Below are 21,460 nucleotides of genomic sequence, written 5' to 3' on the forward strand. Positions count from 1 at the left end.
GGCCCCGGCCCCCCCGAGCGCCCCGACACGGAGCGGGCGCCGCAGCCTGGGAGCCCGCAGCCGCAAGGAGCGGAGCCCGCAGCCGCGCACCGGGAGCGGGAGCAGCAGCGCCGCGGGGGAACGCAGCGCAGCTCCGCGCCCGCAAAGAGCAGGCGGCGCCAGCTCCGTGGGGCGAAACCCGCAGGGCGGCTGCCTGGCCACGTCCCTCCTCGCTCCGAGGACCGGGGCCGTGACGGGGTTTGGCGATGGCCTTTGCCCTTTACTGCGTGCGCTGGAAGCGTTCGGGGAAGCCTCTGCAGGGGCAGCGACTCGCCTCCCTTCTGTGCCGCTCCCGGCGCGTCGAGCAGGTGAATGAAATGTTGTCGCACAGGCTCGCACGGCACGCGTGCCCTGTCGGAGGGGAGCGACTGGCAAAGCTCCGCCGGGCTGGGGAGCCTTGACTTAGTGCAAAGGCTGTTTTAAAATCGCCTTCCCTGGAGGAACTGAGTTGGGAAGGAAAAACAGTTCCTGCTGCAAGCTGTAGCTCTTAACAAGTCACTTAAATCCTGAATTTATGGAGGGAGGTCAGCACTGCATTAATGTCTCCAGTGCGGGTTGTCCTCAGCACAGTGATTCATTAGATGTTGATTGGGCTTGCGGTGCTCTTCTGTTTAACTTGACTGCTTTTAATATTTAATGCTGTGGAGCCTCGCAAACGCATGGTCTTACACAACTGTTGTTGTTTTCCCCTCCTTGTCTCTAACCACTGGTGGTCGGATCACGAGAAGCAACCGAAGGCTTTTGATGCGTCACTGCGCACGGGGACGGGTGTCAGTCTTTGGGGCGGTCAGTGTCAACCAGGGACGTGGGACCCGCCGCCCCGAGAACCAGGGCTGCGGCACCTCCAGGAGCCAAAACCAAACACCTCGACCTGCTGACACACGCTGTGGCCACGGGGGCCAGAAATGACTTGTCCTCCTGGCCCCGTTGGAAGCCGGACACTGTTGGAGAAACTCCTCTCCCCGCACGCGCTGTCCCGCCTGGGAGGCGAGTGCTCTGCTGTGATTTCCCGGCATTTAGCCGATACGGTGACTTCTGTTTGAAAAGTGACCGCTAAAACAAACAAATGTCCTGCGGTTAAGCGAGCAAACTAGGTTTTCTTGTTTTATTTCCTAGCTGACTGAGCTTTTTTCAAAACGAGTAGCCTCAGTGTCAGGCAACCTCAGCGCGTGGGTCCCCGTCCCGCAGCACGTGGTGGGGATGGAGGCGCGTCCCCAGCCGTCCTCTCGCTGACGCCGGCCACGGTGGCGTTTTGGGGCCTCCCCACCGTGACAGGGGACGGGGGAGCCGCCGCGCGCGGTCCCAGGGGTCTGCCAACGTCCCGCCTCCCCCGGCCAGGCCCCGGCGCCCCAGTGGCACGCGGACCGAGCACCTACCCTTCTTCTTGTCGGGGCTGTAGCCGCCATCCACCACCCCGGCCAGGTCGTCATCGGAAAATGCTGGTTTTTAAAAAAGAATAAAGCCAGATCAGCTGGACGCGCTGTGCATAAGCCCTGGCGCTGGGGCTGCTAAAACCTGCCTGCCGGGTCGCGCGACGGCGGCCCCGCTCCCCCGGCGCTCCCCAGCCTGGTGCAGCGCCGGGCCCCGGGAGCGGCCGCGGGACAAAACCCAGCCAGACGTGCAGGCCCGGAGGAGGCCCTTGCTTGCCGCCCCGCCGCCCGCCCGCGCCCACCGAGCGCCCCGCCGGCGGCCGCCCTAGCCAGCCTCGCGCAGCGTCACCCTCCTCCGAGCCCGGCGGCCGCGCACGGCGCGAGGGCGGGGAGCGAGCACAGCCCCCGTTCGGTGCCACCGCCTTACCTGTGTGCCTTCGGTGCCTTGTAGTAAACCCCTTCCTTTCTCATTTTATTTTACCCCCCCCGCTGGTGACCGCAGAAGTATTCATAGCGGTGGGGGCGAAATGGCCACGCGGAGGCATGGGCAAATACAACCAGAACCAGCTAGAAAACAGCCAGCGTAACGGAAAGGAAAACCAGGGGGCTTGCTGGGGGCGAGAGGGACCCGAAAACTGCGTGCTGGTTCCCACGTGGCCAAAGACGCGGGGCAGGATCTCGCAGGGGTTCGGGGCCGGCTGGGCGGCGGGTYGCCTCTGAGGACGCGTGGCCGGCACGGGGCGGCCGCCCGCACGCTGGCACCGCGGGGAGGAACGCCTCCCCCCAGGAAGGCAGTCGGCTGCGCTCACTCRGCTACTTTCTTTAAAGTATTCTGGCTATTTTAAAGAGTCATAATAAAGCTCCCTGGGCAGCAGGGACGGCGCCGGTTCCGCAGCTCCGCGGGCAGAGCTGAGGCCGAGGGCCGGGCTCTCGCGCGTGCGTCCAAACCACTACGTCAGCCGGCTCCTCGTCCCCGGCGGGGGACGGAGACAGGTCAATAACCGGTTCCAGCTCTCTTGAAATTACAAAATGTTTAACCCCAACTTATTTTCTTTCAAGCTCATAAAAAAGGTAATAATTGACTTGAAGTCTGGCCTGAAAGAAACATCTTTGAATCAAAGTTTCAATACTCCTATGTTTTTGACTGACGCATTTAGGGGCTCGTGAGCCTGCGTGGCCCCGTGCGCAGCGGGAGCGGAGGAGAAGCGGGGGAGCCGCATGCACAGGGTGGTGGGACGGGGCCCCCGGCCRCCCCGCGCCCGCCGTCGCGGGGAGCCTGCCGGGACGCCTCTCCTCCTCACTGGGGCGGGAGAGGGGGGCGAGCGCTCGCGCGTTTCCACACGGTCTCGAGGCTGGACGAGCACCTCGAGCACGGTCACCGTGAGAGCGCCGGATTCACGCAGGACAGCAATAGAGAAACAAGGGTCTGGGAGCTGATGGCAGAGCTAGTGGTGCTGCTGCATGCCTTGGCTTCTGCCTGAGCTGGCGTTCGGGGCGTAGCAATGTGTGCGCCAGAAAGCTGAGATTTGGAGAGGAGAAGAGATACARGTAGGAGCCAGCAAAGACTCCTTACCTGTCCACCTCAGGTTGGGTCACCTTCGCTTTCTGAGCCCAAAACAGAATTCCTTACTTGCCAATTTACCACAGAAAGCAGCTTTATGGGCTTAGTAATAAGAGTACAAAACAAAAAACCAACACGCACAACACCCCAGAACCTGCAGAGGTCAAAAAAAGCAAGGTGTGGTGACACTGGGGAAATGCGCCTATGCTGACTGCCACGTCGAGATGGGTGCCACCTTCCTGGTTTGAGCTGGGTGCCACCTTCCAACAGTTCAACCCTTAAACCTTTCCTGCAGAAGTCTGAAACATCAACAAGCCCAAAATATCAGAGTGCAGACAAGTCACCTAGTTAGGACAATCTAACAAAATATTGGACTATTAATTACCCGTGAGCAGGTTATACGGCCATCTCAACACCAATAAACTAGCTGTGCAAAGTCTGTTTTCTAACTCCAGTGCTCAAGGGAGTGATCACTGCAGACAAGTGATTCATTCACTCGAGTATTTTAAGGATGGAAAAAAAGCCTCCCAGCCCAGTCAGGCTCAGCCCACAGCGTACGTTATGCCAGGAGTTAAGACTGCTCTAGACTTACGTCTTGGCAATGACTGCGAACCCCGATGCGTACGCGCTCCGTTTAATAGCTGCCGGTGGGCAAGGGGGAGCTCGGCAGAACTGCCGCGGCTTCATGGGGCAGAAGTGGCCTGAGAAATCCGTGCGCAGAAGTGCAGAAACGCCCGCGCGGGGCGCCGGGGCTGAGGGGCAGAGCGGGGCCGCGGACGGGGCAGGCGGGCCGTGGGGCCGGCGCGGTGCGGAGCCGCTGGTGGCAGGCAGCGGCTCGATGCGGAGCGGAAAGGAGCTGGCGTCTGGCAAGGAAACCCGCAGGGACTGGGGAGGATCCTCCACGCGCCCCGAGGGAAAGCGCCGCTGGCACCAGATTTGGGTCTCGAGCAGGGAAACCTGGGGCGAGGGGCAGAGCGACATACCTTCACCTGGCCTTATGTTCGGGCTCTCCCCGCCTTTCCCGTCGTTCTTGTCGATGGCGTCGGCCAAGTCGAAATCCATAGGATCCTTTGCTGTAGAATAACGCACCGGTTAGTCATCCTGGCCACGGGTCAGGAAGCTTCCTAACTCTGGCAAACTTAATCAGGGAAACGCTCAACTTCGCCAGGGAAAAGCGTCACTGAAAGAGAGGGGGGCACCGATATAGACATTTCCCGGTCTCGCCACCCAGTACCGCGGGAGGCGTTCCAAACTCATTCCGTTTCGTGCTCTCACGCTGCTGTTGTGACAAATGTCATGTTCTTCCTGCAGAAATCGTCTCACGTAGCGGATCAACCGCCAGGCAATCATATAAATCAAGCAGGATAGAAAAGGTCAGAGCGAAGCCGGCAACTCCGAGTGCCCGGCGAGTGGGAGGACGGGGGGAGGACGCCTTAAAGGGGAAGGAAGCGCTTTCTGCAGGGCTCACGCTCTGATTGCGACAGGCTGCTGCTTGATTGCTTAGGGGTATTTTTTGCTGCRAAACGCACGGTTGGTATGCCGAGTTCGACGCTCGCAGAGCGGCTTTTTACTGCTCTCGCTGAACGGGAGCTAAAAAAAATGGAACCGAGCCAACCCAAATTTCTCAACTTTCTGTAGCTTCTAAATAAGTCTATTCTAGTATGAGATTGATTTTTTTAAGTGTGGGAGCGGAGAAAGAACAGTGCCCTTTCCCAAAGCCCTGCCCGAGCAGGCAGCAAAGCGCTCCAGGAGGCACAGCAGCTCCCCAAGGCCGGGCCGCTCACCTGGGTTGTGTCTGGGGGGGGCCCTCGTAGTTTTTGGCCGCTTGGTTGTGGTGGTGCGGACGACATCCCACAGGCTGTTGTCTGAACCGGGGGAAAAGAGAACAAAATGAGCCAGCGGGAGCTGAGAGGGGGAACCAGCCTCCCTCCCTCCCCCAGGATGGGCCGTGCTGCGGCACCACCGGCCCGCGGCAGAGATCGGCACSTGAAACGTTGCTTGAATTTTAGACTGGGACAACCTGGATCTGTCTCCAACYGAAATCCAGCGCGATGCCTGCTGGGCTGCCCCTTCCCCCCACAGCGAGTGGGAGCGGGACCGCGCACTGCCGGAAAGACGTTCAAGGATTGGATGCTCTGCACAACTCAATATCCCGCCTAGGAACCGGAAAGACTCCGTTCTGGTTAGAAATCGTTCACAAACGCCGCTCGGCAGCACCCTGCGACACCGCCGGAGCAGGAAGCGTGCCGGCCCGAGGTGCAGAGAGGAAGACGCRGAGCACTGCTTTAAGCTAGCGCCAGCCTTGTCGCCGCACGGACAGAGGCGGCAGCCTCAAGCGGCTCCTCAGCCAGCGCCGTCAGGGCAGCGCGACGGCTGGAGGTGGGAATGTGGAAACCTCCTACACCGCTAACGCAGAACACGCCGGAGCTCGTCTGCCAGCGCCAAATCGCGACCGCCCCGCCGCCAGGACTGCTGCCTCAGCGGCGAGGCAAAGCTTCCCCTGGCTTCCTTTGGGAGCATTTCCCCTCTTTCAGACCCRAAAAAGGGCAGCGTGCCTGCACGCCACCCTAGGACACGAGGGCGCAGCACAGTACCTGGCTTCTTCGGGTAGGGCTTAGCAGTCGGCTTTGCTGGTTTGGTTGTCGTCTCCAGGGGGGTGTCAAAGAAATCGGCCAAATCGAAGTCTACGACAGGAGAGGAGAGAACGTTAAACCCAGCATCGCCCCGCCGGCGGCTCCGCGAGGGCGCTGCCCGGAGCCGCGGGATGCTGTCGGCGCCCCAGCCCTGGGACGGGCTCTCCGCTCCTGCCCCGGCTCCGCGCCCTGCYGCGCGGGCGCAGGAGGGCGGCAGCGCCCGCAGGAAACGGCGGCTCGCGGGCGGCAGCTGGTCTGGCCCCGTCGCTCCGCCAGCGCGCGGGAGCTGAGCAGGGCGTCCGGACGCCACGCCGTGGCAAACGCCGGGGGGCAAACGCTGCCTTTAGGGGGAGGACCGACGGCGTCGCAGCAGGCTGCCTGCTGGAGCACCCTCCAAGAGGCCGCGGCCGCTAACGAGAGCGTGCTGCAGAGATGGAGCCGTCTGCAGGATGCTGCTCGCTCCCCCGGCTGCCGCGGGTGCGCGGCCCTGGGCCAGAAAGAGCAGGCAGGAGGAACGGGGAGACCCCGGCACTGACCGAGCCGGCCGCGGATCCGGAGAGCTGCAGCTCTGCCGCAGGAGCCCCTCAGTGCTGTCAGTCATCTGAAGAACATGCTCCGGGGAAGARGAAACTACCTCAAATGAAGTCTGGGCCTTGGCACGTTTAAACTTCCTGGGGAGAGTTTATTGAATCAAATGACCTCTTGTTTGGGACGTGATYCAAGCGACGAAGCCCTGCGTGTGCTTCTGGCGCTTAACTGCGGTGCTGACGCTGGGAGGCTGCCCGGGAGCTGGAGAGGGACAGGCATCGCCGCGGAGGGCGACCCCGACCTGCCGYGGCCGAGCGGCTCCGCTCCTGCGGCGGCTCCTGCTTCAGCGTTAAAATTGGGTGGGGAAAAGCCAGGTCCAAGCACTAAGGCCATGCTCAGACGCACAGCCAGATTTCAGCGACTTTGCAGCTCCACGYGCAGCACGCCGACTCGCAGGAGCGCGCCATGCATCTCGCCTGCTGAACGAAGGGCTGGGCTCTGTGTTCAGCAGCTGGGCTCCGGCCTCCAGCACGTGTCAACATTTGGCTGCAAGACGCTGTCAGGCTCTCCTTGCTCCCCTGGCCCAAAATACACAAAAACATTTGCGGGTCTGCACTGATGGAAGGAAACTTCCACTCCCACTAAAAGCAGCTACTTGTGAAGTTAAGTAAGACTGACTTTATAGTGTCTTCTCCTTTGGAAAAATCCACCAGAATTGCAGCTTATGCACAGCAGGAGCTTGGCTCTTTTCCAGGCCAATTCCCGTGCAAAGCTCACGGCTAGAGAGTGGAGCGAGTTATCTAGGCAGGCCCTTTAGAGGGTCTCCCTGCAGCGACAGGTACTGAATTTTCTTCCTCTCACTTTGTGTGCGAGCAGATCTGTCAGCTCTCCGGTATGGACGTGCTGCAAACTCTTTCCCTTTGCTCGGCAGCTGGAGGGTGCGCTGGACTCTGCTAGTGCCTTAATTCTGCGATTCACTGGCCCGGCAATGACATGCTTCTGGTCTGTGGGCCTTGCACCTCCTGGTTTAATGGTCTGACTAGAGAAACACATGATGTTGCTGATGAAGAGTTGGACGGGGGTGGAAACAAGGAAGGCTTTCAGGTAGCTTTAGTAGCTACCTGATCGCTCAGTTGAGCTGGCCTGACCCCAGCTTAGCCTCCGGGAGAAAGGGCTGCAGAAACACCCTGTGCAGTTCGAAGCATGGACCAGCCATGTCTCTGCTGGAAACAAGAGAAAGATGCCATAGATTTGGCTCTGCTGGTTCCTGCTGTCCCTGGGAATCCTGCTGGTTACATGGGCTCCCCAGTACCTGTGAGTACCTGGTGCTCTGCACCACTTCGGTCTGACGGTGACCTCTGGATCATGCCCCACCTCGGTGCTCTAAGAGCAGACACCATTATGGGCAGCAGCTTCTAGCTCTGTCTTTCCTTGTCCCTAGTAAAGACGACACTGGCCAAGGAATTGGACAGTCAGACTTCTTTCCCTCTATTAAATTCATGCCGAGATCTTAATGTACTAGCAAGCTAGTTCACTTCTGAGCTCTCTCCTGTTGCAGTTTATTTCAAGTTCTTGGTTTTTGCAGGGTTGAGCAACACACAGCTCTTGTGACTGCTCTATATTTAAGTAGGTATGTTTGGCCAGAACTGAGCTAGAGGAGTTGCCAGCAATGAAACTTTCATGTCAGCACGAGTTTAAGCACGCTTCCTCAAAGTGTCTGGGCAGATGCTGTGGCTCTAGCTAGCTGGGATAGGCACAGATAGTTGGGGAAACATTTTTCTCTAGACAGGAAAATTTCACCAAACTGGAGCATTTAAAGTCAGGGACATCTTGTAGAAAAAGAAAGAACAAAAATATCCTCTGAGCTCTTTCCTGGAAAGAAAGCTAGCAGGTGCCACAGTGTGAGACATAAAAACCTTTGTAGAGCTGAGCTGTGATTTGTGTCTCTTCCATTAAAATACTGCAAAGTGTGCAAAATTCAGCCTTGACCATAAATGCTCTAATACCACTTGCCTTCAGAATGGACAGAAATATCAATATTGCATTTACTTAAGCCTTATGGAGGGAGTGTGCAAAGCACTTCACAAATGCATGTTGGTACCACCTTTCTTATACTGAAGAGAATGGGGAAACAGAAACTTGGGCTCAAGAAGGTAAATTAGCTGGTCTGAATTTGCTCATGGCAAAACCAGAAGCATCTCAGCTTCAAGCCTGCAGGCTCAAGTACTGCTATGCTTTCCCTCCCCTTCCACCACCTACCCACTTACTCACCTGAACCTCAAGTGCAGGTGGTCAGCAAGCTCCCAGGCCATGCTCTGTAACGTCTTGTCCTTGCCCCTGCAGTATTGGAGCTCTACAAATATGGGCATGTTTCCCTGCAATGTGCCCATTTTGTTGGAAAGAATGAGAGGAGATGCGTTCGGAGAGGTGGTGTGGACAGATGAAGCTAAYGCAGCTCAATCAGCTGAAGCAGTCCAGCTGCGGAGCAGCAGCTGCTTGCAGACCAGCTCATCACAAACGCAAGGGAAAGGTGGTTTAAGCCTCATTTCTGCAGCACGTCTGGGGCGTTCACAGGGGCAAGCTACGTATCAGCTACACCGAGCGCCTGGCTCTGGGACGTCACTGCAAGCCCGCGACGAGGAGCCCCTGCGAGCCCGGGCGGCTCCCCGTGCCGGCGCGGCGCGCGAAGCTCCAGCCCTCGCTGCCGCTGCTCGTGCGGCAGCTCCCCACCTCGTGCACGCAGCAGCAGGGCAGCTCGCGCCGCTCAGAGCCGCACGGGAAGCAAACCCGGCGGCTCGCTAAACGATAGGCAGATAAGCACGCCTCACCTGTCCCAGCTGCCGGCTTCCGGGGCGCCTTGGGAGTCGCTGCCGTAAAACAGAGGGGGAAAAGCATTAGTCAGGGGTAGCACCCGGGAATCTTGCTTCTGTTTGAAAACAAGCGGCAAAGAGCACTGGCCAACATGTCCATAAACCTTACAACACAGAGGATCCCCCCACTAAAAGCCACAGCCCTTCAGCGGGAGCCAAGCCGCGCGTAAGCCTGGTCTGATGCCGTGACTTCTCCTTGCTCTGCGCTGGCAAACTCCTTGGAGCCCAAAGCTGTAAAACCCCGAGGAGCGCGACCCGAAGCACACCCAGCCTCGGTGCAAGGGGCTGGTGGCCCTGTGCACGGCAGGACAAGCGTCTCTGGGGCAGAGTCGTATTTGGGGACGAATGCTGCCTCTGTGTGGGCCAGTGCAAAGTCGAGCAGAAAGCAGAGGCCTGTGAGAAACCACTTCACATTAAGACTCTGGAAGACAGCTGCGCACAGCACAGCATAGCTGCTGTGCAGAAGGGTGTACAAAATACCACGGCRTTTCGTTGTCCCCTGCCTAGTCCCTTATTTAAGTGACAGATAATATCCCATGCTGCAGGACATACCAGGGGTTCCCCTTCAGGGGAGGAATTTTGGTGACATCCTAATGCTCAGATCCCAGCTCCTGTGGCCGTTCCTGTGCTAAAGCAAGCTACGATCTGTCATTGGGGTGTTTTTTTTCCTGTATACCACTATCTATTAATAGTGGATGGCATTACCAAGTATATGAATAAATAATGAGCAAGAGCTGTGGCTGCTCTGTTCTCATTAATTTCCATTGGTGTCTCCGAACACTGGAGTGCTTCATTTCCAGTGTATTGGTAGGATTTGACATGGCTGGTCTCCAGATCCTTCATTTGCTTTTATTCTGGTACTGATATAATCAAGTCTGGCGATGGGTATACCATTCAAGCGAGGCCATGAGGAGAGCATTGCCTTTCCCCGTCCCGTGCTCCGGGACTCCAGCCTGGAGAAGCTCCAGCTTCTCTGGGCTCGGAAGTGGCAGTTACGCATTTCAAACCAACCTCCCTGTGTACTGTAATCAAAGGACTTGCAATATTCAGCCCTAGGCCAGCATCCGATAGAGCAGTGACCAAGTCTAACACCTCATGAGCTATCACCTTCCTACTATGAGGACATCTTTAACCCTGGCATGTCATGGAAGGTTTGAAGTGAAAAACTTGATGTTTTATTCCATGTAGATTCCAGTGTAATGTAGCACAGACRTGTCTATATTGTTAGACTGTAAGGCAAGAGGTTTCAAAACCCTGTTATAGCTTTCACTTAAGTGAAACTGTTTGCAGAGCTCTCTGCATGGCTGGTCACCGCTCTTAGGACGAGGGTGTGGGGACGGCTCGCCCGGGCCGTGCCACCACGCAGAGGGGCGTGCGACGGGAGGGGACGGTGGCTGGGGGCTGTGACTGCGACTGCTGGGGCAGCRCCGGCGGCGGGACATTTTCTGGGCTCGGTGCACCGGCGCTCGCTCCTGGACATGGCTCGGGCTGGGGCTGGCCGTAACCTGGCACTTTTAGGCAGGGTCTGTGCAACCTACTAGTGAAAAGGAGCCTAGTCTACAACCTGCCGGGCCAAATCCTCTGCTGGGATGAAACTGCAGAGTCTTGGCAATGGCAGGGTGCTTAAGCACATCACCTGTAGTTTGGCCTGGTGTTTCGAAGCACTAAGAATTGCACTAACCTWGCACTGGTAAAATCAACATGACATGCAATCCCCTCCACTGCAGGGTCTCCAGGGCCACAACCAGAAATTTAAGCTGGTTAAATGACTAGATGCAGATGAGTTTTGAGCTCAGTTTATGAAAGGAGACATCGGCGTTCAGAGGAGAAATGCTGTAAGTACTCCGAAGGGTGGGAGAGGCAAGTCTCTCATCCCGTCCACTGCTTTGATGCACTTATCCACAGTAAAAAACTGTCAGACATTACCTCATTTTTGGTGTAAACTGAGAGCTGCTGCACTGAATTTAATACATCCAGGGTGCTGTAAGACTGACAGGCCCCCTGCCCTTGGCCCTGGGGCTGARCTCTAACAGGCGCCTTCCCTCCCTCAGCGACACGGCCTGACCTTGGTTTGCGTAAAGCTGCACCTTTCGGAGCCAAACGTTAAACGTCAGAGCGCCGGAAACAAGGTATCCCCATTGCAAATGGGTTTCCTTTACCGGGCAGGTTACATTTGAAAATAAGCAAACAAAAGCAACAGCCGAGCGCGCTGTCTGATTTTCCCCAGTCGCAGTGGGACTGACGGCTCAGCGCCTCTCCAGAGGGGATTTGGGAGCGCGAGGAACGTAATCTGCAAAAGCGAGGTGCTTTCCCTGCCCAGGCTTCCCTCCGCGCGCGGCGGGTGGCCGGCACCGGGAAGAGGAGGCTGCTGGGCGAGTCGCGGCGCGTGTTAGCGCTGCGGGACGGGCGGCTCTGCGGATGCTCGCGCGGGGGCTCGTTCGTGCTCTGCGAAAGGGCGACTCCCGCRCCCTGGCAGCGGGGGAAGGACAGCCGTGACGCGTGCGTACATCTCATAAATAACCCCCAACCCGGCCCTCGCCAGCTGAAAGAAAAACAGTATGTGTTAACTTCCAGGCAAAACGGAGAATATTTGTTGCTAGATGTTACTAATGCGTGCAAGCAGCCAAAAGCCCCCTAAGATGTGTTCAGTGCCGTCGTGATGTCAAAATAATACTATCCCTCTGCAATCTGCTGAGTAAAATCACAAAGCAAAGGAGCACAATGTTAGCATGTAACTTCTACAGGAATAYTGCTAATTCCAGCTGTTGCCAAGTATGGAAACAGAGCCTATCCCGGTAGAGACGATGAGGTATCATGTAACCCCCTGCCACCCTACATTTGCATACGATCCCAAAGAATAATTACATCTCTTAATTACTATTGGCTTTCTCCTCTTTAAAAGAATAAATAAATTTGACTTACGTCGTTTGGTGGTGAGATCATACAGAGCATCTTCTAGGTTAAAGTCACCTAGGTCGTCCCCATGACCTGGAGATAAAGAATCAGCATTGGTTTTACTTGCTCCACACAAAGTAAATTGCCCTTAAATACAGCACGGCTAGACTTGTTTGCTCAATTTGCTTTAGTTTTTAGAGGATTTTTTGCTTTTTTCTAAGCCTGACCCATCATCAGTGCAGACGAAGACATCAGCTTTCTCAGAACGCTATGACTGTTAAATTGCAGAGCAGTCATCTCTGGATTTTCCATTTGTCTGCCCTAATGGATGTGGTATAAAAACACATGCTACACTTAAATTTGTCAAGTAGAGCTACCAATTCATCTCTCTAGCTGCCACTCATCTGTGGCTGTGCTCACGATTATATGTTTGCTAAACACCGCGAAAATATTGGAACAGCATAGACAAATTCAGTGAAAAACAACAAAACCCCACGCACCTCTTCTTTGAAAGTGCATTCCAACATCAAAGATTTCATATGAAAATTCTGAAGCTGGCTGCCAAACACACAATATTTCAGATACCGCATGAATCGCTGGCTTGGTGATGTAAACTAGGAACATACCCAGAGCCAAGGAATACACCTGACAAACAGACGGCAAATTTATTGTTAAAGATGCCTTACAACAACTCCAATCACTTTATAATATCCCAGGGATGACTCTAAGCTATATGGTGTTCTAATGCGATAGGACCATCTAATCCTTCCTTTCCCTGACTTTTTTTGCATCATGTTAATTACTGTTGACTTACCCTAGTTCTGAATGTATTTGTCTTGATAAATTCATGCTTTTACATCTCAGAGCATGCTGAGTAATTAATATCCTTTGGGTTTGCTAAGTACTGCAGCACTGCAAGAGAACATTAAAATGGCTTTCCTCTTATTCCTACTGCTAAATGGATTTAGCTATTGCCACCTGAGCTCCAGCTTGCTTCATGAATAAATTTAAAGCTTTACTGACAAGGACAATAACAATGAAAAGGCACTCGTCCATCAGAAAGCAGGTATCAGCATTTCAGTGACAAACTTCTGCAGAGAGCGGTCACTAAGTACTACAACACATTCAGCTCCAGTTTCAGGTATTCGCACATCACACCGCATTTCATTTACTGTCTACGTGGTGGAAGGCGAGTGTCCTGTTGCGGTGGAGCCAGTCACCACGTTAAATCCGTGAAGCAAGCTGTACTGACGAACCCCCTGGGTAGAGACCTAGTGCAAAGGGTAGTGCTTGGCATCCCGAACCTCCCATGCACGGGACTCCGCTCCCTTCCCTGCCTTTGCCAAAATGTTGGCAACTCCTGGGCATTACTACTAGTGAAAAGTCTGCAGTGCGAGACAGGACTGGCTCTGTCGCTCCGGCGGCACGAGCGAAGCTGCAGGATTAGGAGATGCACCGCCGGAGCAGGCGCCCGGTTCCTGGAGAGGCGCCCGGGCCAGCGCTGGAGCCCTTTCCCAGCAAGGCTGCTTCTTCCTCAGCCTTTAGTCAACTTGTGGGAATCRGTGGGGCTCTGTCATTCTTGTTTTTCTATTTTAAACTATGTTTAAAAAAAGAAAAGGCAGAAGGGGAAAACCTTCATTTCAGTTCCTTCTAACTCTGCGGTTTGCAGCAASTGCAAAATTAACCGACAGGAGGAATACGGTGGTAATACCAACCCCCACATTTGTATGCCAAGAGCCTTCCCTTCCCTCTCTTCTCCCTCTTGCTGTTCTCAGTGATTAAATAAATGTTCAGGGCACTGATTTGCTGTACACCAAGGTTATGCAATTAGCAGAGCCGCGCTGTGTTTTACTTTCCGCACAGGGTAACGCCCTTGCTGCAACGCCCCGTCGGAGGGAGACGGGGGCTTTTCCGCCGCGCGGTTCGACCGGACCGCGGCAGCAGACGGGCGCAGTTTGCTGACCGAATCACGGCGGCAGCTGTCCCTGGCACCGCTGGGCTCGCAAGCCCCGACCACCCGGCTTTCCTCCCCGGCCTTGGACTTCCCTGCTGCAGCTCAGCAGCAGCGCGGTGCCGAAGGGACGGCGGCGGGTGGCGGGCACCGAAGCACTTCCCCGTGCCGCCCGCCGGCGCGCGGGCACGCTGCCCGGGGCTTCCCGGCTCGACGGCGCCCAGGGCGGGTGCTCTCACCCCTCGCTATCTTCCGAACTGGGGAAGAAGCAGACCCGGACTGACTGAAACCAGGCCTGTCTCCTAGGGGCAGAAAAACCTGCTCGGAGCGCCGTGGCCACTGCTGGTGGCTCTTGCACTTAGCAATCCGCGTGCGTACGCCGAGGCTTTCCAAGCTGGGAAGGCTGGGAGCGCCCGGCGGGGGTCCCGCGCTCCAAGGAGGCCGGTGCCCGTGCCCGCTCGCCGCGCAGGGCAAGCACGGGGAATGTCTGTAGCGGTCGCTGGTGCTGTCCCCGATGCAAGCAGCGTTTTCCCTTTAAAAATGACTGGATTTCTCTGGACTGCTCGGCACACATCACAGACCCCACTCCCACGCTGGGCTGTGCAAAACGTAGTCGTTTGGGATGACAGGAGCCACAGGGCGCGTGTACGGTGAGAGGAGCAGGCTCGCCCGCCTCCCGCCTTTGCCTCTTCCTGGGGAGAGCGGGGAGGCCGGCGGGAGCCCTGATGAACCAGAGCGGTCCACTGAGCGACGCTCGCACCCGCTCACGTTTAACGGCAGCTCTTCTTGGCAGCTCTTCCCAGAGCATCAATATTCTAGCAGTATCATTACGCTGCCGCTCCCCGAGTCCTGCGCAGGGAAGAAAAAATCCCACGTTCACAACCCCCAGGGCTGAGCCTCCTCATGCAGCTGCTCCTGCCACGGGAGGACGGCGCCGGAGAGGGAAGAGCCTGCCTCTTCCAAAACCATCCCTGCCTAAGAGCCGGCGCAGAGCCGGGCAGGTGCGAGTGCATCAGCCCCTGTAGTCAGGGAGCCGACGTAGAGCAGCAAGCGTGTCCTGAATTGCACGGGCAGTCCTGGAGGGGAAATCCAGCGCTGACCAGCAGAGACGTGGCACCTAGTGCCAGGTTTCTACCAGGTTCACAGGAGGGGAGGGACTTCCTGGGTGAATTTTGTTTTGGAGACAGGAGAAATTTGGATAGGTGTAAACGGAGGCTAGTGAACAACGCAGCAGTGTCCCAGCCTTGCCTTGCACTGAGGCTGCTCAATACCAAACGCGAAGTCAGGATCAGGTTGTCCTCTGTCTCAGGACAGGTTGCCATGAAGATGAGGAAAAGTTTTGATATGCTTAATTCCCCATTAAAACCTTACCCACAAATTACGGTATTTGGCACAATCCATTTCACAGGGCTTTCTTACAGTTACCCAAGGCAGGCCGAGAGAGATCAACTTCCAGGGCAATTTAAACTAAGGAATTCCCCAGGTGTTGGCAAGGATTAATAATAGATTGCTAGTTAATTGAAGCTGACAACATCTTTATTTCATGCAAAGGGTGTTATAGAGACATTGCACCTTTTATGGATCAATAACCGAGTACCCCCTCAAAGACATACAACTTGCACGCTCACTCTGACCGAGAAGAACTGAACACACCTCTCCTTACTCTTTTATTAAGTTATTAAGCAGTAACGAACTTGGCGCTTCACAGCCAGATGCTTAAAATCCAAACAGCATACTCGGGGTGCATGTTTACCTTGTAAGCACACTTGCAGGGGAGGCAGTGCTGTTTGGTGTTTATAGCAGGGAACTGGTATTCAGCAGCCCCAGATCTATTCCCGCTCTGTGTCACGGCAAATCCCTGCTTCCAGGTGCCTCTGCCGCGCGAACCGCCAGAGGGGTCAGTCTTCCCAGGCTGGTAAAGCCCATCCTCTGATAGGAAGCCGTATACAGCGCAGAGTGTCTTTGTATTACGGCTCGTTTATACTCTCTGAGCGACGCTAAGGCCCGTTTCTGCGTATTATAGCTCACAACACAGCCCGTTAGTAAGTTTTAGAAACGTCTGTCTTTAACGCATGCTAAACATCCAAGTTAGCGCCGGTGTTCATGCTTCATTTCCCCTCCAGGATATACCCAAGCTGCCTACAACCTGTTACAGGACTATAAAACCCCTGATACATGAAAGGCTCAGGAAAACATTCTTCATTGATTTTTCAGTATTGGTGAGCAGYACTAGACYTTTATTGGGGTTTATTACTAGGCAGTGGTCTGGGTTTCCTTTCTACCTTTGTCCATCAAGTTCTTGGAAGGATTCTTGTCTCTGGATGTTTGGACTGAAACCACAGCACCAAGGGCCAGCTGAAAAGTCAAGTAAGTCATCAGTGCTGACCAAGCACTACTTGTTCCTGTGGACAGGTTCACAGCAGACTGAAAATGTGCCCAGTTATTCTCCTTTATTTATCCTCAGCACAGGCCCTGTGATAGGAAAGAGAAGGACGGGGACTTGGCCTCATGGCCTTTCTTCTGAACCCTCTAGGGAAGTGGCTACTGATGTCCAGAGGAGGCTCTGGGGTTTCTGTACTCCTCTGCTCCACCAAAGGCAAACCCAACGGGGGGGTTCCTTTAGGAGGTGCTGGACAGTGCTGAGTTCTCACTTATTTCTTTGTTTATTTAAGACCAAAAACAAGACAAACCCCAGTTGTCTAACGTTAGGCGCAGACTATTGAAAACCTGTGTTTGTATGTATTCTAGCTCCTACCTCTGGGTAAGCGACAGACACTATGGCCTGGACATTGGCATGACCGGGCTGTGCCACTTTTGTACCGTTCCTACAAAGCTGGGCACAGAGGGGCTCTGACCAACGACTCGCAATGTAAYGAAACAAGTAGACAGAAGACTCTGTAGCCTGTGGGTCTGAAGTACATCCAATGCTGGGGAGTTGGCAGGTGGTGGAAGCGTCTTACCCTCTGCTCTTGGCCAAGAGGGGTGACTTGCAACTGCAGAGACACGTGGTCGGTCAGGCCACCAGCCGGAGCTGGTGCTCCGTTCCAGATGGAAACGTGCATGGGATGACACTCAGACCTTGCTCCACACAACGGTTCTCCATGCAGGATGAACCAGTGAGCTACGTGAAGCGCTCCCGCGCTCTATGGTCACCGCATCAAGGTTGTTTTCCACATGCTGTACATTTGGCTGACCGGAGCACCCAGGAGACCATAGGATTTATGGTGGGGAAGAGAAACAGGCGAACAGGATGCATTTTCCGTATTTTTCTTTAAAGTGGCAATCAAAAGAAACTGAGCCAGGACACCTAGTGCTATGTAACATTAATTCCCCAAATACCACCGCTCCGCGAGTTGAGGGGGGGGAATGCTGCAGCCAAGCTTGCAGCTGCCCTGACGGAGGCTATAAAACAGGAAGGTGAGAGTTATGGCAGAGACAGCGCCGTAGATTTGAGGCTTCTCTGTGAATTCCCTTGCTTTGCTAGGGATATTTTTAATCAGAGCTAACTGCTCTTTGAAGGTAGAAGGGTTTTTTTGGTGCCTTAATGTATTCTTTCCTCATTATTTTCTGTAGCAGGCAGCTCAAATGTGCAATGGTACTCGTCAGCTTTTTAGTTTTTACAATTATATATATATTCTAATTAAGCCCCACTGTTTGACAAAGCTTGAATCATAGTATCGTAATTCACACCTAGTATATTGTTAGGCCGTATGCAATATTAGGAGAGAGATGTATTCCATTTTTAGTGCAAGCCTACATATCTCTCTGTGCAAATATATATGTGTTTAAGCTTTCTTGGGAATTTAGAGCTTGTGAAGGTACTAGATTGACAGCCCAAGAGATTAAGGGAGAATGCAAAGCAGATACGAGGGCAGGCAAGAGTAATTCAAATTGCCTGACTTTAGGCACCTAACTTAGGTGTAATGTGGCAGTCACTGGGTGGGAGGGAAGGAGGAAAGCTTGTGCCAAGCAGTGGCAAAAGCACCGGTATCTCCCCAGCGACCAGCCTCTTAATTTAGGTACTGAGTCAGGCAGTGCAAATGCCCTTGCCCTCCGGCTGTGGCCYGCAGCGGAGCACGGGCGGATGGAGGGTTTTGAGCTGTGGCTCTGGGCAGGGCAGAGTGGGCTTGCGCTGTCTGCGTGAAAACCCTGCTGATTCAGCCACCGTGCAAGAGGGTCAAACGTGGTGGAGCGGGCAGGGAGGTCTGCATCATGCTAGCGTCACCATCGTGCTACCGCCATCGTCAGGACGAAATTTCCCACTGTCTCAGCAAAGACAAAACTCCAAGGATCGGTGGGGACAGAGTGCCCTCCCCGAGGCYGTTCTCTACCCGTGCCGTGCACAGCACACCAGATGCCGCGGCTGCTTGTGAGGACTATCCTGTAGGGACAGGCAYGTGCAGCGCCTTGCACCTGAGCTCCAAACCTTTCCACTGCTCAGCGCTCCTGCCACCCGCATCTCTCCGCTAACTAGGACAGCTCTGCGTGACGGGTCGCAGTCCCCGCGCCGCAGCGCGCCTGCCTTCTGCGGGACCTGCGCTATGCAGCGCTCTGCGCTTGCCGCCGGCAGGGGTCCTCTGGGTCCATGTGGATATTGCTTTAAAATTAGTGGGAAGGAATCTCTACCAAAAACATACCTCTCAGGCTCAGCGTGTCTCCTGGGCCCATGTTTTAACTGAATAAGGTACCTGACTTCACGGGCAGCTCTCCTGCCCGTGGCCCGAGCGGCTCGGACAGACACCAGCATCCGCACTCGCACTCGCCTGGGCCTGTYGCTTTGAAGTCTGTACGTAAAGAAAAGGGTAAAGCAAAGGAGCAGCTGGCTGACACTGGGCTGAGAAAGCACGTTTGTCCCTCTGCGGGGCCAGYGGCTCCTCGCGCAGGAGAGCAGCTCTGTGTTTCTCTGACACTTGCAGCGCCTGCGCAAGGCGACTTTATCCTGCCGGGGTCTCCAGCGCTCACTGGCTCCCGAGACTGGAGCACAGCGCTACCCACACGGGGACAGCAGATCTCCCCGGAGCTGGGGTGTCACGTTCGGTCCGCGGGGGCAGCTCCGAGAGCAGCGCTGCTAGGCCAGGAAGGACGACCTCGGAGGAGCTGAACTCCTCCCCAAAGAAGTGCCACGGCCATCTCTACAACACAGCCTCCCTCCTGAAATTAGTCCTGCCTAGAAAAGGAGACTCAACTTCCCCCAGATTCTCACCCGTTGGGTTGTGCCAGAATCCGGCCACGATTTCCGCAAGCTGCCGGGGAATATGGACTCCCTGGGATAGAAACGATGGGAGGATGCTGCCCCTGCGCGCAAGACGGCCGCGCGGGGAGAGCGGGATCCCAACCTCCTCCCGCGCAAGGGAAGGTCTGCCTGGAAGCAAAGCAGGGAAGAAACGTACGGCAGCGCCACTACACCCAGTGCTCTTCCYGCGCTGTAGCGCGACTGACGGGCTCGCGCCGCCGGGCACATYGGCACAGGCTGGTTCGCGATACGGCTGAGCGCAGCAGGATGCAGCTGCCAGACCTCATCCCGGGATAGCCGCCCTGACTGGGATAGCCCYGTCTTCTCGCTGGGGACTACGCAGTGCTGCTGTCCTCATTCTCCGTTTTCAGTAAAACATTTTGATTTCCAGAAGTACTAATCAAAATCACTCTTGATTATGGCGAAAACAACCTCTGCTGTAATTTTTTTATGCAATTAACAAGGGTATATGGTAATTCCAAGCAATCTTGCTCTTGAGATTAAAGGAAAGCCTGCCAGGAAGCACATGAATAAAGCTTTAAGATGAGAATTTGCATAATGAAGACTTTCTCTTTGTGGAGGGACTAACRGTGGTTATGTTTGAAACCTATTAAGAGAAATGCTTAAAAGCCTCTGCTAAAGTCAGCAAACTGACAGCTCGTTGCCGTGACCTGCCGTTTCCCTGCGTCCGGACTCCCCTCCCGCCCGGCGCTGCTCTGACCCGCAGAGACCCCGGCACGCCGGCTGCCGCGGGCACAGCACCAGGAACGCTCAGCTCCAGGAAACCCCGAGTTTTGCCGGGGCTCCCGGCACCCTCTCCTTGGGCTGCCTGAGCCGCTAGAGGGAGACCAGACCACAGCGGACGCCCACCCCGCACCGCGACGGGAAGGCATCGGCGCGGGCCGGACAGCCCTCGGCAAGCAACGTCTCCTCTGCTCAGAGCAAGGCACCTGGGTCTCCTTGGTTTTTAAGCCACAGAACAGTCCTGTATTTTTGTATGCCCGGGCAGCTGGATGACAAGACGTCTGTTGCAATTTGATTTCAGGGCTTACTAGGAATAATTTTAACTTCTTTTTTTTTTTTTGACTGTTCTTAATCCCTAGCTCCGGAGAAGCACAGTACATAGTTGAAATGGCACTGGTGCTAGAGCACCGACATGGCATGAAAACTTCTTTTATACATCCAGTAGCTAAGGGGTGTTTTATGCAGAGAAAATTACAGCAAGGACTGCCCGGCAGGGACCCAGGCTCCTCTCCATCCGGTGAAGCGATGGTGCTATCCAAACTTGTGCGCTCAGAGCTGGGTCCTCCCAGCGAGCAGGGCCCACGACATCTTGTCATCTCCTGCCTGTGCCGTGTTCAGACCTCACCTTAATGTCCGAGCCTTACACTTGGGGATCATGACGGCTTACTGAGGGGGAAATCCACCTGGACATTCCCAATGTGCGTCAGCCTCCTCTGCAGGCTGCAGGAGAAGGAGTCAGTCTGGGCTCGGTTCTTGACTCCGTCTTCCCTCTGCTGGGCTAGTTGTGCCTCTCCTTGAGCCGGAGCCACACAAGGAGCCTTTACGCTCCAGCATGTCAGAGCAGCCCAGCAGCTGCTCTGGGCGATGCTCAGCTGCCCCCAAGGGCCTGGGGGTGCAGGCAGAGCACCCCATGCTACCTCAGCACTGTTGCTTCTGCCCCGCACCTCCCCAAGAGGCTCCTAGCAATTGTATCGGGTCAGATTATTACCTCCAGGGCAGTAATTTCTATTTGGGCTTATCCTCTCTGCTGCTAATCACAGCATCATGAGGGAAAATGAGTTTCACCCCCTTGTGCAGCCTATCTCTTATGGCCCTAGACAGGACAGAGCCTCAACTGGAGCAACAAGAAGATGGGAACCACCTCCTCTCCCAAGAAGCACACCGGCACACGGCCAAGGAACGTCACTGTCAAGAAACCTGCAGGGCAAATTCCTGCATAGGACCCCAGAGAGCTACCCCGTCCTTACCATATTGACTGACACAGCTGCTAGGACTCTGGCTGCAGCTCCTGTGCTGGGGAGTCACCATCACTGGACGTGACAGAGCACGCACTGTTCACACAATGATCAAGCCATGGCAGCACCTGAGGCACTTCGCAACCAGCAAGAGTAGGCAGGCGCTGACACAAGGCAAACAAGACCAGCAAAACCGAGYTTCATTTGGTGGACTCTAGGCTGTCTCTCAGCAGACATCATTAGCACCACTAATGCTAGAAGAAACATCCTCCCAGTGAACAGGTGAAAGCAAGTCCTCACTACGAATTTCCCCACAACGTGGTGAATTCTCCAGGGACGCTTGTGGATGAGGCCTTGCAGCATAGACCAGTGTCCCTCTGCCTTGCACCACGCTGAAGGGT

The 21,460-nt window shown here is 55.3% G+C and overlaps 1 protein-coding gene across 1 annotated transcript in view; it reads right to left on the bottom strand.

The window, feature by feature from the left end:
* The window catches only part of CD99L2 (CD99 molecule like 2), a 35,139-nt gene that overhangs the window by 4,210 nt on the left and 9,469 nt on the right, over positions 1-21,460 (bottom strand). The window contains exons 4-10 of the mRNA XM_026080202.1: positions 20,492-20,617; positions 11,924-12,022; positions 8,960-8,998; positions 5,565-5,654; positions 4,755-4,835; positions 3,954-4,043; positions 1,416-1,478 (exon numbers count right to left, since the gene is read on the bottom strand). Of these exons, the coding sequence (XP_025935987.1) occupies positions 1,416-1,478; positions 3,954-4,043; positions 4,755-4,835; positions 5,565-5,654; positions 8,960-8,998; positions 11,924-12,022; positions 20,492-20,617 (588 nt within the window). The remainder of the gene's footprint in view (positions 1-1,415; positions 1,479-3,953; positions 4,044-4,754; positions 4,836-5,564; positions 5,655-8,959; positions 8,999-11,923; positions 12,023-20,491; positions 20,618-21,460) is intronic.

Source organism: Apteryx rowi, unplaced genomic scaffold (genome assembly GCF_003343035.1).
Source record: "Apteryx rowi isolate R43461 unplaced genomic scaffold, aptRow1 scaffold_115, whole genome shotgun sequence".
In the NCBI taxonomy this organism is placed as follows: domain Eukaryota; kingdom Metazoa; phylum Chordata; class Aves; order Apterygiformes; family Apterygidae; genus Apteryx; species Apteryx rowi.